The 14,415-nt window shown below is 42.8% G+C and overlaps 1 protein-coding gene across 1 annotated transcript in view; it reads left to right on the top strand.

Moving 5' to 3' along the window:
• Positions 1–14,415, top strand: part of BRWD1 (bromodomain and WD repeat domain containing 1) — a 523,732-nt gene that overhangs the window by 482,267 nt on the left and 27,050 nt on the right. Inside the window, exon 38 of the mRNA XM_030203838.1 lies at positions 4,255–4,502. Within this exon, the coding sequence (XP_030059698.1) occupies positions 4,255–4,502 (248 nt within the window). The remainder of the gene's footprint in view (positions 1–4,254; positions 4,503–14,415) is intronic.

Below are 14,415 nucleotides of genomic sequence, written 5' to 3' on the forward strand. Positions count from 1 at the left end.
ATCCACATAAATTCAGAAATGTCCAAGTGACAGGAAGTGGGACAACACCACTACCAGTATTGCGTCCTGCTGTTTGGCCTCATGTCCACTCCTAGAATACTTGCAAAAATGCCTTGCTGTATTCGCAACATCATTATTTAGACTGGGAGTCCACATGTTTCCCTACTTGACGATTGGTTGATAAAGTGCTCGTCGATGGAAGGTTCTCAGAAGTCTGTGCAGAGAACTATTCGAGTACTGAAGTTACTAGGGTTTGTTGTCAACTACCCCATCTGCTCCCGTTACAACAATTGGAGTACATTGGAGTTCTTCCAGATCAGTGCAAACTCAGTCGTTGCCATCATCACTCGGGTTCAAAGCAGCCAGCAGGTCACAGCTCAGCAGATGTTGAGGTTGATGGGCCGCATGGCCTCCAGTGCATGTCACTCCCATGGCTTGCCTCCACTTGAGAGATGCCCAGTGTACACTTGCTTCCCAGTGGTGTCAGGCCACAGGGAACCTTCTAGGTGTCATCACAGTTAACTCAGAGTTTATTTTATTTTATTTTTGTTACATTTGTACCCCGCGCTTTCCCACTCATGGCAGGCTCAATGCGGCTTACATATTGTATTCAGGTATTTATTCAATCACTCCTCTAGTGGATGTTTCTAATCAGTTTGACCCTGGGACTTCTATTCAAAATTCCTTTGCCACAGAAAGTTGACAACAGATGCATCCACTCTGGGGTGGAGAGTTCATGTAGACGGGCTTCATACCCAGAGGACCTCGTCTGCTCAGGAGACTGAGCTTCACATTAACCACCTGGAGTTACAAGCAATCTAGGATGCTCTAAAGACTCATGGATTGGCTGCTTAACCCAATTGTTCTCATTCAGACAGACAACCAGGTTGTCATATACCGTGTCAACATGCAAAGAGGTACGGAATCCTACCCCTTGTGTCGGGAAGCAGTTGGGACATGGCAGTGGGCCAACAGTCATGGCATGGTGCAATAAGCCAAATAATGGGGAAAGAACAGTCTGGCAGACAGGCTGAGCAGGGTAATGCAACCGCAAGAGTGGTCTCTTAGCATGGAAGTTGCCCGCAAGATGTTCGAGAGTGGGGTATTCCTCTTGGTGGATCTCTTTGCATTCATCTCAACAAGGGCTCAGGTGACATGATAGGCTAGCATTGGATGTCTTCCTCCAAGATTTGGGGGGGGGGGGGTCTTCTGTGTGCATATCTTCCTGTCTATTTCATAGGGAAAGACCTTTGTTGAAACTCGAGCAGGACTGTAGAACCATGATCCTCATCGTGCCCTACTGGCCAAGGCACGTATAGTTTCCTCTTCTTCTGGAGTTGGTCCTCTGAAAAACAATAGAGACTGGACTGCTTTCCAACCCTCATCAGACATAACAAATAGTCTCTTCTGCAACCCAGCCTCCAGTCCCTGGCCCTCATAACTTGGATGTTGAGCATAGAATTTCCATTTCTACAGCTGTCTGAGGGTGTCACCAGGATCCTGCTGACTTCCAGGAAAGATTCCACTGAGAGTGTTAATACTTTTTAAAAGAAGGAGGTTTGCTGTTTGGTGTGAGGGCAAAACCCTAGATCCTCTCACCTGCCCTACACAGAACCTGCTTGAATACCTGTGAAACCTCTGACACTGGGTTTAAAACTCTGTAAGGGTTCTCTGCAGTGCAGTTGGTGCTTGTCACTGGGTAGGAGGTAAGCTCATCTCTGTACAGCCTCTAAGTACTTACTTTATCAGAGGTTTGCTGTTGACAAAGCCCCTTATCAAACCACCTGCAGCGTCAGGGGATCTCATCATTGTCCTCACTCAGCTGATGAAAGCTACTTTTGAGCCTCATGAATCCTGTCATCTGAAGTACTTAACCTGGAAGGTCTCGTTTTTGGTGGCAATCACGTCAGCTCGCAAGGTGAGTGAACTTCAGGCCATAGTAGCAGATCAAAAGATTTCATCAAAAGAGAAGTTTTTCACATGCATATTTTCTTCCTAAGGTGGTGTCAGAGTTCCATCTTAGCCAGTCAGTCGTCCTGCCAACATTCTTCAAAAACCTCACTCCCATCCTGGCGAAAGTGCACTTCATACATTGGACTGCAAGTGAGCCTTGGCCTTCTATTTGGAGCAGAATAAAGTCAATAGGCAGTCCACCCAAATTTTTATTTCTCTTGATCCAAACAGGATGGGGACAGCCATTGGTAAACTGGCTGGCAGACTGCATCTCTTTTACTTACGCCCAGGCTGGGCTGACTTGAGGATCATATCATGGAGATCATTCTCCATGGAGGTGATTTGCAGAGCTGCAACATGGTCTTCACTACACACATTAACATCTCATTATTTTGAGCAGCATACCCGATGCAACAGCCCAGACAATCCAACAGAATTTGGCATCTAGAATCCAACTCCATCCTCATAGGCCCATTCTTTTCTGTTCCAACCTGCACCTTCACAACAGACCTGTTTATTTTGTTAGTGGTATTGGTTCTGGTTGGGCATACTGTTGCAAACCCCAGTTTTTGGTGAGCCTGGAAGCTAGGGATTCCCACCTGTGAGAACTCCAAGGACAAGCAGGACTGTGTTTCTCACAGGTGGGAATCCCTAGCTCCTAAGCGAAGTTACTCACCTGTAGCAGGTGTTCTTCGAGGACAACAGGACACATTCTTTCATACCCTCCCACCTCTCCTAGGAGTTGAATTTTGTATGCTTTTTGTCCAAACTGAGGATTCTGAACGACACAAGATGGTGGGAAGGCACTTGTGCATATGCAGTGTGGACCTGCCAGAGGCTTGTTAAAGATACAGGAACACTGGGTAGTGTCAGCACCAGGACTCCTTTGAGGGACGTCTCCCATATGTGAGAATACTAGTCTTGCTGTCCTTGGAGAATACCTGCTACAGGTGAGTGACTGCACTTTCTGGTAGACTTAAGTGTTTACCCTTTACAATCAACTATCAAAATGCAGTGAAACCAAGAAAATAAGGCAGAAAGATGCAGAATTAGTCCCAATTGTGTTGGACACCACTGGCTTGATTAGCAAACGTCTAAGCGTATCTTGATATATTACTTACACTGTGTGAGCTCCAGAAGAAAGTTCACTGTCACAATGCTAACATGACAAGGAAAAGAAGTAGTGTAGCCAACACAACTCTTCCAAAGACCAAGGAAACAATGTCAATCAAAATGGTCTTTAGTGAATCAAGGAATTAACACTGCACCCATGTTTCGGCCACGTGCCTGCCTCAGGAGTCTTTGCTGATGGTATCAAAATGAATCTTGTCAAAATACAAAAAACAGCATATGAAAGCAGTCTGAAAAAGATGCCAAATATATCATGATCACTATGCTTATTTTTGTTGTCCCTTGCTGATATATTTGGCGTCTTTTTCAAGGCTGTTTTTTGTATTGTGACAAGATTCATTTTGGTACCATCAGCAAAGACTCCTGAGACAGGCATGTAGCTGAAACACGATGCTGTGTCAGGTCCTTGATTCAATAAAGACCTTTTTGTTTGACAACGTCTCCTTGATCTTTGGAAGAGTTGTGTTGGCTACACTACTTCTTTTCCTGGTTGATAGATTGTAGTGTTTTACATCCCTCCACTTTTGTGATTTATTCCACATAATGCTAACATGAACATAGTAGTAAATTTGAGATTGTAACCAGCATGCAATGGCTTACAAGGTTTTTCTGTAAAGATATGTACAAAATCAATTTGGAGATATCACCCTCCCTGTTCTTATTTTTGGTGGTATAGAAAGATGCTCATTTTGTTTTAACTTATATATCTATATAATTTGGCCAAGATACAAATTTAGGAATCTTTGACAAGTGCATACTGTAGTGATTATCTATTCCTGTCCACCAGCGGGTACACAGTTAATCTGGAAGTTCTATTAAAAGCTGTAGAATTAAAGTAGGCAGAATTTGGTTGGTGGTGTTTTAAAAAGTTAAGATGGGAGCTCTAATTGTGGTGCCATGTCTAAATCAGAGTAGTTTTCATTTGTATTTTATATAAGAATGAACTGGAGTGGGATAAATTGAAGGACTTGCTTTTATGCTGGGTTCCATGGTATTATACTTAGTCACTTGGTTGTGGGAGTAAACATTAAGTATGTGAAACCCTTTCAGAAACCAGGAAAAGTACTGAGAGGCTTGAGTGAAGAGATTTATTTATAATAATCCTCAAGAACATTTTAATGTTTTTTTTCTCATCTTAAACTGTATTAATGCGTTTGTTTCTCCTCATAGTTTGGTCAAAAATGTGAAGCAGAAAGAATTCAAATCTCAGGCAAAAGTTGAACTACGGCTGGAAAGTGGTTTTGACAAATCCACTTCAAGTAGAACTGCATGTGTTCAGAATAGTAAATGCAGTGCCAGCACCTCCAGCAACAACAGCACCCTTAGTGAATCTTCTGATCATGTGTGTGTCGTATCCTCCAAGCGAAAAGGAAGAGTTAATACAATGTCTTCAGCAAATAGCTCCACCACTTCATCTGGTAAGAAATAGCCACAGTTCTCTGGTATAAGAAAATAAAAAAAATTAGATCCTGTGGCTGCTAGAGGCTATCTGTTAATGCTGTGGTACAAAGTTCAAGTTTTAAAACTAAGGGGAAAAGACTATGGAGATTAGTTGATAAAATTTGCTTTTTTTATATTTTTATTCTGCCTATCACTAACCTACAATTCCTCCTTTAAACCCCAATTACGTTCCCAAAGCACAAAGCAAAATAGTGTTCACTTACCAGAGAAATGTCCTCTTCTCTCAAAAAGTAAATCTCTTGCTCCAAGAAGAATGTCATTTATCTGGTTCTGTTATTCCCTTGGTTTCAACTACAACATTCTATTAAGAAATTTATGAAGAAGTATACCAGTTTTACCAGTGAATGTATACTTGATACCTTTATTTTAAAAATGTTATCTTTCTTATTGAGCTTCATTGTTATATAAAACTTTGCAATTAAATAAAAACACAGTAACAGAACTCAAAGTTTTGGAAAAGGACCTAAATGATTATCTGACGATTTTCTGGTTCAATGACCCAAGAATCTCAATGTCTGCGTCCATTACTCAAGACTCTTTATCAAGTTTTAAGTTTATTTCAAAATTTGCTACCCTGTCCATCAAGGAGATGTCTGAGGGGCTTACAGACTAAAAATACTAAGTAAGAAGGAGAGAAAGTATTAGGAGAAGAAGAGAGGGGTGGAACTATAATTGCATATAGGAAAGTAGAGGGGGCAAAAGGAAAGAAGGCTGAGACTGGTTAGATGGGTCCCACAGGACCCATTTCTGTAGTACCCAAAGCAGAATAAGGAGTACACATCCTAAGAAAGGAATGTATTAAGATTAGTTTTATAATTCTGAAGGGATGTTTCTTGGCGAAGGGACTGGGGCAACTTGTTCCAATACCCAGGAGCTTCGACTGAAAAGATGGCCTTTCTGGTGTATTGATGGATAACTTCTCAGAAGCATGGGATAATTAGGTTTTGGGAGTTTGATCATAAGATTTTTGTGTTTATGTAAGAGGTTAACAAACAGGAAAGGTAGACTGGTTCACCTGACTGATGGATTTTTAAAACCAAGAGCAAGATTTGTAGATGAAACAGTGGGGAAGAGGGAGCCAGTGGGCTGCTTTCAGTAGAGGTATGACATGATCAAATTTCTTTTTGCCACTGATAAGTTTAATGGCTGTATTCTGGACTACTTGTAGGTGTCTAGTGTTAGTAGTTCTGAATCGTATGTATAGAGAAATTACGTTGAAATTTTCTCTGGTATTGGTGCGCCTAGATCATGCCCACAGAATAGGCCATTGTAAACCGGCGGATGTAAAACCATGTGTGATTATAACGAAGTCTCATTAGTACCAGCACAAGGTTGATATTCTTCGGCTATGCCAGCTTACAAGGGTGCTCTTCAGTATGATGATTCTCCTATGCACCTATTCCAGGATTTTTCGACAGCATTAATAGAAAAGAGAAGGCGCTATGGACCTATTTATGCAGATCTGGTGGAAAGGATCACTTTCTTCATGATGGTTTACCATGCAATTCTTTTCATAAAGTTCCTCATGAGGGACTCCTGAGAAAATTAGAGAGTCATGGGATAAGAGGCAACATTCTGGTGTGGATTAGGAATTGGTTATTGGACAGAAAACAGAGGGTAGGGTTAAATGGACATTTCTCTCAATGAAGGAGGGTGAACAGTGGAGTGCCACAGGGATCAGTACTGTGACTGGTTCTGTTTAACATATTTATAAATGATATGGAATTCGGAACAACGAGTGAGGTGATTAAATTTGCAGATGACACAAAATTATTCAAGGTTGTTAAAAGACATGTAGACTGAAATATTGCAGGAGGACCTTTGGAAATTCGAAGACTGGGCATTCAAATTGCAGATGAAATTTAATGTGGACAAATGCAAGGTGATGCACATTAGAAAGAATAATCTGAATCATAGTTACCTGATGCTAGGGTCCACCTTGGGGGTCATCACTCAAGGAAAAGATCTAGGTATCATCTTAGATAATATGCTGAAATCTTCTGCTTAGTGTGCAGCAGCGGCCAGAAAAGCAAACGGGATGCTAGGAATTATTAGAAAAGGGCTGGTGAATAAGACCGAAAATACTATAATGCCTCTGTATTGCTCCATGGTGCGACCGCACCTTGAGTATTGTGTTCAGTTCTGGTTACCGTATCTCAAAAAAGGTAGAGCGGAATTAGAAAAGAAGCGCGACCAAAGTGATAAAGGGGATGGAACTCCTCTCGTATGAGGAAAGGCTAAAGAGGTTAGGGCTCTTCAGCTTGGAAAAAAGACTGATGAAGGGCGATATGACAGGTCTACAAAATCCTGAGTGCTGTAGAACGAGTAGAAGTAAATCGATTTTTTACTCATTCCAAAAGTAGAAAGACTAGGAGACACTCAAGGAAGTTACATGGAAATATTTAAAAACAAATAGGAGGAGCAGAATTCTTATCTTAAACAGCCTCTGATAGGTCAATCTCCTTAATATTGCCTTGCCTTGTACTTTTGATAGCCTACTTTCTCTGACTGGCTGCCAGTGTAGGGGAGGGAGGGAGATAAGGAATTTAGGCATATCGGTCGCCACTTCCACTCTTCTTCCCAGGGGTTATAAGGACACAGACCCTCTGGGGGATGTGGATGGAAAAGGAATGTCCTCTAGGATAATGTGTGGGATTAGAGGAGAGATGGGGGGATCTAATATTGGATGTACTATTGTGTTTAAGTTGAAGGTGGGGTGTAGGTTAGTAGGGAGGGGAGGAATAAAAGTTGGGCTGGGCTTTCCAAATGCTATGTTTTACTTTTGCAACGTATTGCCTTCATTGTATTTGGATTCCTCACTGATAAAACAATATTGCATAACAGAGGGTTTTGGAAGGGGGAGGGGGAAACAATGAAAATTTGATGACGGACTTCGTCTTTTTGACTTTGTATAAGATCTGGTAATTTGACTTTTTGTATATCTAGATTTATAGTTGTATATGTTTTGTATAAGGTCATCAATGATAGCACAGCATTGATAACTGTAATCCCAAAACTGGGTAAACCAAAATGTGCAGGTCGACTCTTTTTTTTTATGACTTTTCAATAGTTGACATCATGATAATAATACATCAAAATGTATAAGAATTTGAAACATAAATTTTAAAGAATTCTAATACAATGAAACATTCCTTATTATTTTGTCCACAATGGGGAGGATCCAAGAATAGGAAACACATTTTTCTAAAAGAATTTAACAATTATCATATATAGACTGGAAGGATGTCGGGAGCCTGCAGCCTAGACAGTGCAATTAATTGGGAGATGCCATCTCAGGGACATCTTGCATACTCTCCTTAGCTATAATGAAATCACGTAGTTTCATAGGACAGAAAAAAAGGTATTTAACATCACTTAAGGAAATCATACATCTACATGGATATTGAAGAATAAATGTACCTCCCAGGGAAAGGATTCTTGGTTTATATACCAAAAATTCCATCTCCTGGTCTGAGGTTCCTTAGCTAAGTCAGGAAAGATTTGAATTTTCCCGCCCATGAAAATAGCATTCATTTTTCTGAAATAAGAACGCAAAATTAAATTTTTGTCCATCTCCAATGCAAACGTAACAAGTAAAGTTGCTCGATCTGAAATTTCAGATCGTTCTAGAAAATCAGTTAGATTATCCTGTGGAGTTTCTGGAACTGTTGTCGCTGGTGTAGGTTTTTTAATATATTTTATTTATTTATTTATTTTATTGCATTGCATTTGTATCCCACATTTTCCCACCTATTTGCGGGCTCAGTGTGCATTCTAGTCACCAAAGGGTGACTTTCTAAAGGAATGTCCAGAACTTCCAGAAAGTATTTTTTTAAAAGTTCTGCTGGTAATATGAATGGTGAAATCGGAAAACTCAATATCCTAAGATTAGCCCTCTTATACTGGTTTTCTATATATTCCATCTTTCGTGCTTGGATTTTATTCCCTCTTATGACCGTCGCCACTGTAGTTTGCATTAATTTAAAATTAGAGTCAAAAGTTTGCATTTCAGCCTGATGGGATTCAACTTTAGTGGCTAGTTGGTCAGTTTTTTGATTCAATTGTCTTTTCAGTCTGCGTATAATTAAATATGCGTTGGAGGGATGCATTTACCCCTTGTATGGCTTCCCAGATCGTGTCCATAGTGACAATTGCTGGTTTTTCCACACCACCTCCTAACCCAGAGAATATCTCTTCTTCGGTTAAGGCCAGGGGCAAATATCCCCCTTCCGTTGTAACAATACCTAGAGTTGAAGCAAAGGCTGGAACGCTCATCGCCAACGACAGATCGCCCACTTCGGACGTCTGTTCAGTCGACCCATTCTCAGCTCTCGCTTTCCTTCCGGGTTGTGGCGGGGTCAGACCAGTCGGAGGGCTCAGAGTTACTCCCTCTGCGCTGTGTTCCGTTGATAGTGGTACGGAAGTTCTAGAAGCAAGATCCCTCGGTCCCGGTGGTCGGATACCAAAGTTTTCTAACGTGGGCTGCGACATGGCGGGACCCAAAACTGCGCTCAAAGAGGTAGGAGCCACAGTTTTTCCTTTTCTCTTCCCCATTTCTTAGGGGAGCGCTCCGTGGCACAAATCCAAATCAGAAAATCTCCGGAGCTCACGCACACACGTCCAGTCTGGAAGCCATCGTGGATCCTCCCGTCCAGGTCGACTCTTACCGCCCTATTTCACTGCTATATGTGGACACTACAGTAAATGGCTATCTAAAGTACTAGCTAATCGTTTGGCAGTAGAGCTTCCTCAACTTATAAGTAGTGCACAGATGGGCTTAGTACCAGACAATCTGTCATTAATATCTAGAAGGTCTTGCTGGTGGTGATCCATTGTCAAGCCTCCATTCTGTCCCTGGCCATAAGATTGGACGCGGAGAAGGCCTTTGACAGGGTGCGTTGGCCTTATTTATTTGAAGTTCTCAAAAAAGTGGGGATCCAGGGCTGGTTTCTTCAAGCAGTGCAGACTCTCTATATACAGGTCCACAGGCACAACTATGGGGAGTGCACTCCTTCTTTTGTCATCCAGAGAGGGACCAGACAGGGGTGCCCCTTGTCCTCTTATGCTTCCTGTTTCTTGAACCCTTGCTTCAGGTCCTAAATCGGGATCCTGACATTGTGGGGAGTGATGGTGCATGACACTAATTAAAGCACTGGCTTTTGTTGATGATCTTATGATTGTTAACAGAGCCTGCACGGTCACTTCTTGCATTGTTAACCTTAATAGCTGTTTATGGAGCACTTTCTGGTTTCACCTTGAACCATAGTAAATCCAGTGTTGCGTATTCTTCCGGAGGTGTGTTCCTCATAGGTGGGGTCCCTTTCTCCTTGAGTGAGAGGGAGATGCTCTTTGATATTTTGGGAGCAGTTACACCCTAGAATCAGCACAAATAGGATGATAGCTGACGTGGAGGACCAGGATTGGGATTAATGTCCCCAGCGGAGAGCAGGAGAAGAGTAGGAGAGGTATGACGACAGTGACGAAGGCGAGATGTACTCACATAGAAAGGAGATGGATGAATGGAAGGAAGGAAATGTTGAAGGTTGAGAGCTGAGAAAAAGGAAGAGGAAATAAGAGATGGCGAGATGATGAATACAGAGGGTGGACAATGTGTTCCTGCAGTGTACAGTGGTTTAAGATGGAGAAACAAATTAGGAAGGGACAGTACCAAGAAGAAAAAGTGTACTGGAACCATAAGTAGTAACTGGGAGAAAAATAAATATAAAGAGAAAATGGCACCTAGAGCAGAAGCCCTGAGTGGATCGGAGTGGACCTGGGAGGAGGGTGTGTGTGTGAAAGTTATCAGATGATGGTCAGAAAGGGGAAGAGTTGAGGCACAGAAACTGGAGAGTGAGCAGTTTGAGGAGAGGATAAGATCAAGACAGTGGCCATTCTGGTGAGTGGGGGCAGTGGAGCACAGTTGAAGATTGAAAGAGGATGTTAAAGCAAGCAACTGTGAAGCATAAGAGTCAGAGCGAGCATTAGCATGAATGTTAAAATCCCCAAGAATGAGGGAAGGAGATGAAGGTTCAAGAAAGAAGGAAAGCCAAGCATCAAAGTCAGTGAGAAAGGAAGAAAGGGACTTATCAGGGAGTCGATAAATGACTGGTACTCGGAGAGGCAGAGGAGCAAATAGACGGATGGAGTGGACTTCGAAGGAAGAAAAACAGTGAGACTGAGGTAGAAGAAGAGGTTGAAATCTACAAAAGGGTGAAAGTAGTAGCCCAACACCACCTCCGTGGCCAACCGGGCGAGGAGTATGGGAGAAAAGATAACCTCCGTAGCAGAGGGCCGCGACTGAAGCAGAGTCTTCAGGGTAAAGCCAAGTTTCAGTTAGGGCAAGCAGATGGAGAGTACGAGAGATAAAGAGGCCATGGATGTAGGAAAGTTTGTTACAGACAGAGAGGGCATTCCACAGAGCACAAGAGAAAGGCATGGAAGGAGGGGAGGAGAGGAACAGAAATTAGATTGGAGATATCGACCCCCTGATGAGTCCCTTTCTTCATCTGTTCTCCACTGCCCCCACTCACCAGAATGGCCACTGTCTTGATCTTATCCTCTCCTCAAACTGCTCATTCTCCAATTTCTGTGCCTCAACTCTTTCCCTCTCTGACCATCATCTGATAACTTTCACACTTAAACAACCTCCTCCCCAGTCCTGTCCAATCTTAGCCAATACATTTAGGAATCTTCAGGCTATTGACCCTTCTACTCAGTCCTCCAATGTTTCAAATCTCTTCTCTACCACTATGTTTTCCAAGTCTGTCAATGAGGCTGTCTCTTCCTATAATACTATTCTCTCCTCTGCTGTGGATACTCTCGCTCCTCCCATTCCCTGTTCTTTAAAACGTACCAAACCCCAGCCTTGGCTGACCTCTAGAATCCGCTACCTACGTTCCTGTGCCCTCTCTGCCGAACGCCTTTGGCTGAAATCCCGTGCCCATGCTGACTTCATACATTTCAAATTCTTGCTGACCTCCTTCCAGTCTGCTCTTTTACTTGCCAAACAGGACTATTACATCCAGTTGACAAATTATCTTGGCTCAAACCCTCAACGTCTCTTTGCCACACTGAACTCTCTCCTCAAAGTGCTTTCACCTCCAACCCCCCCTTCACTTCCCCCCAGACTCTGGCTGAGTTCTTTCATGATAAGGTTCACAAGATTAAACTTGAATTCTCAACCAAGTCACCTCCACCTTTTCTTCCCTTAGTCCATACTCTCAACCCTCCAACCCCTGCCTCCTTTTCTTCCTTTTCTGAAATCACTGAAGTGGAAACTACACATCGTCTTTCCTCCTCGAAACTAACTACCTTTTCCTCTGATCCTATTTCCACCCATAACACTATCTCTCCTACTGTCATCCCTTTTATCTGTCATATCCTCAATCTTTCACTGTCCACTGCGACTGTTCCTGATGCCTTCAAACATGCCGTAGTCACACCACTCCTTAAAAAAACCTTCATTGGACCCTACCTGTCCTTCCAACTATCGCCCCATCTCCCATTCCTATCCAAGATACTTGAACATGCTGTTCACCGCCGTTGCCTTGACTTTTTCATCTCAAGCTATTCTTGATCCACTTCAGTCTGGCTTTCGCCCCCTTCATTCAACTGAAACAGCGCTTGCTAAAGTCTCCAGTGATCTGTTCCTGGCCAGATCCAAAGGTCTCTATTCTATACTCATCCTTCTCGATCTATCTGCTGCTTTTGACACTGTTGATCACAGCCTACTCCTTGATACGCTATCCTCACTTGGATTTCAGGGTACTGTTCTTTCCTGGTTTTCTTCTTATCTCTCCCAGCGTACCTTTAGTGTATACTCTAGTGGATCCTCCTCTACTTCTATCCCACTGTCAGTTAGTGTACCTCAGGGATCTGTCCTGGGACCTCTTCTTTTCTCCATCTATACTTCTTCCCTTGGTACTCTGATCTCATCCCATGGTTTTCAGTATCATCTTTACGCTGATAACTCCCAGATCTACCTCTCCACACCAGAAATCTCAGCTGAAATCCAGGCCAAAGTATCAGCCTGCCTGTCTGACATTGCTGCCTGGATGTCTCAGCACAATCTGAAACTAAACATGACTAAGACTGAGCTTCTCATCTTTCCCCCTAAACCAACCTGTCTCATCAGCTTGTAACCTTGGGGTTATCTTCGACTCATCCCTCTCCTTCTCTGCACATATTCAACAGACTGCTAAAACCTGTCATTTCTTTCTCTATAATATCAGCAAAATTCGCCCTTTCCTTTCTGAGCACACTACCAAAACCCTCATCCACACTCTTATCACCTCTTGCTTAGACTATTGCAACTTGCTTCTCACAGGTCTCCCACTTAGCCTTCCCTCTCCTCTTCAATCTGTTCAAAATTCTGCTGCACGACTAATATTCCACCAATGTCAGTATGCTCATATTAGCCGTCTCCTCAAGTCATTTCACTGGCTTCCTATCCGTTTCTGCATACAGTTCAAACTCCTCTTATTGACCTATAAGTGCATTCACTCTGCAGCTCCTCAGTACCTCTCCACTCTCATCTCTCCCTACATTCCTCCTCGGGAACTCCGTTCACTGGGTAAATCTCTCTTATCTGCACCCTTCTCCACTGCTAACTCCAGACTCTGTTCCTTTTATCTTGCTGCACCATATGCCTGGAATAGACTTCCTGAGCCGCTACGTCAAGCTTCATCTCTGGCTGTCTTCAAATCTAAGGTAAAAGCCCACCTTTTTGATGCTGCTTTTAACTCCTAACCCTTATTCACTTGTTCAGAACCCTTATTTTATCATCCTCACTTTAATATTCCCTTATCTCGAGGATCCAAGATGGCCGCTTAGAGAGCTGTTGTACCAGACGTGCTCAACTTGCTCTTTCAGAACGCTGCGACAGGGCTTTGATTCCCTATCACTATGGGAAAAAGGAGAGGGAAAACTCGGGTTAATCCCTCAACTCCGAGTGGAACCCACCTTCTACAGCAGTCGACGCTCGAGCAATTTGGTGTGGTCTCTGGCCCGAGTCAAACTTCTTCCCCTGCTATCGGAGCCGGAACTAATGAGCTGGCCGACAGTGTAGACGGGGTTTCTTTCGGCCCTGTCATGCGCACGGCTCCCCCGCAACCAAGAGGGTTGGAAGCTGGAGAAAGTCCTGTGTCACAGCTTCCCACAGAGGAGCTGAGAGAGCAGGGAGGGAGCCTCTCTTCAGCAGTGTTAACATGGAGGGCTGAACCAGTGGAAGAGCAGACTGTGAGTACATTGAGGCAAATTGCTAATGCCCCCCCCCCCCCCTTTGGCTTTTCAAGCGGAATGTGTTAAAAAAACCTGCCATGGTGACATTAGAGTCACTTTGGGATCAAACTGCTGCTTTGCATTCCTCTTTACAACAACAAACAATAAAGAACTCAGCTGAAATTAAGTTGTTATCTCAAGTTGCCCTCCAGCAAGCACAGACAACTAATCAACATACTTCTAAAATAGAACAATTGGGAGAGAAAATGCAATCTTTGGAAGTTATCATTCAAACCTCAATTAGGGATAAAAATAATATGTTACGATGTTTAGAATATCTTGAAAATAAATCAAGAAAACTTAATTTGAGATTCACGAACTTTCCAAGATCTCCCTTAATTTCCCCGATTGATATGGTGAAAAAATATCTGACTGAGGTATTAGGAATGCCAAGTGATTCCTTACCTCCTATTGTTCAGGTACAATATCTACAAAATAAATTCAGAGACTCTCCAACCGAACAGAGGAGAAGCGATGAACTTGACATAATTTCTTAAATCATCTTTGGAAGTAATTTCTCAGAGGTTGACTGCTTTGGTTGTTTTTGTTTTAGAAATGGACCGCGACGCAGTCTTAAGACTTTCATTTAGA

Source organism: Microcaecilia unicolor, chromosome 5 (assembly GCF_901765095.1).
Source record: "Microcaecilia unicolor chromosome 5, aMicUni1.1, whole genome shotgun sequence".
Lineage (NCBI taxonomy): Eukaryota > Metazoa > Chordata > Amphibia > Gymnophiona > Siphonopidae > Microcaecilia > Microcaecilia unicolor.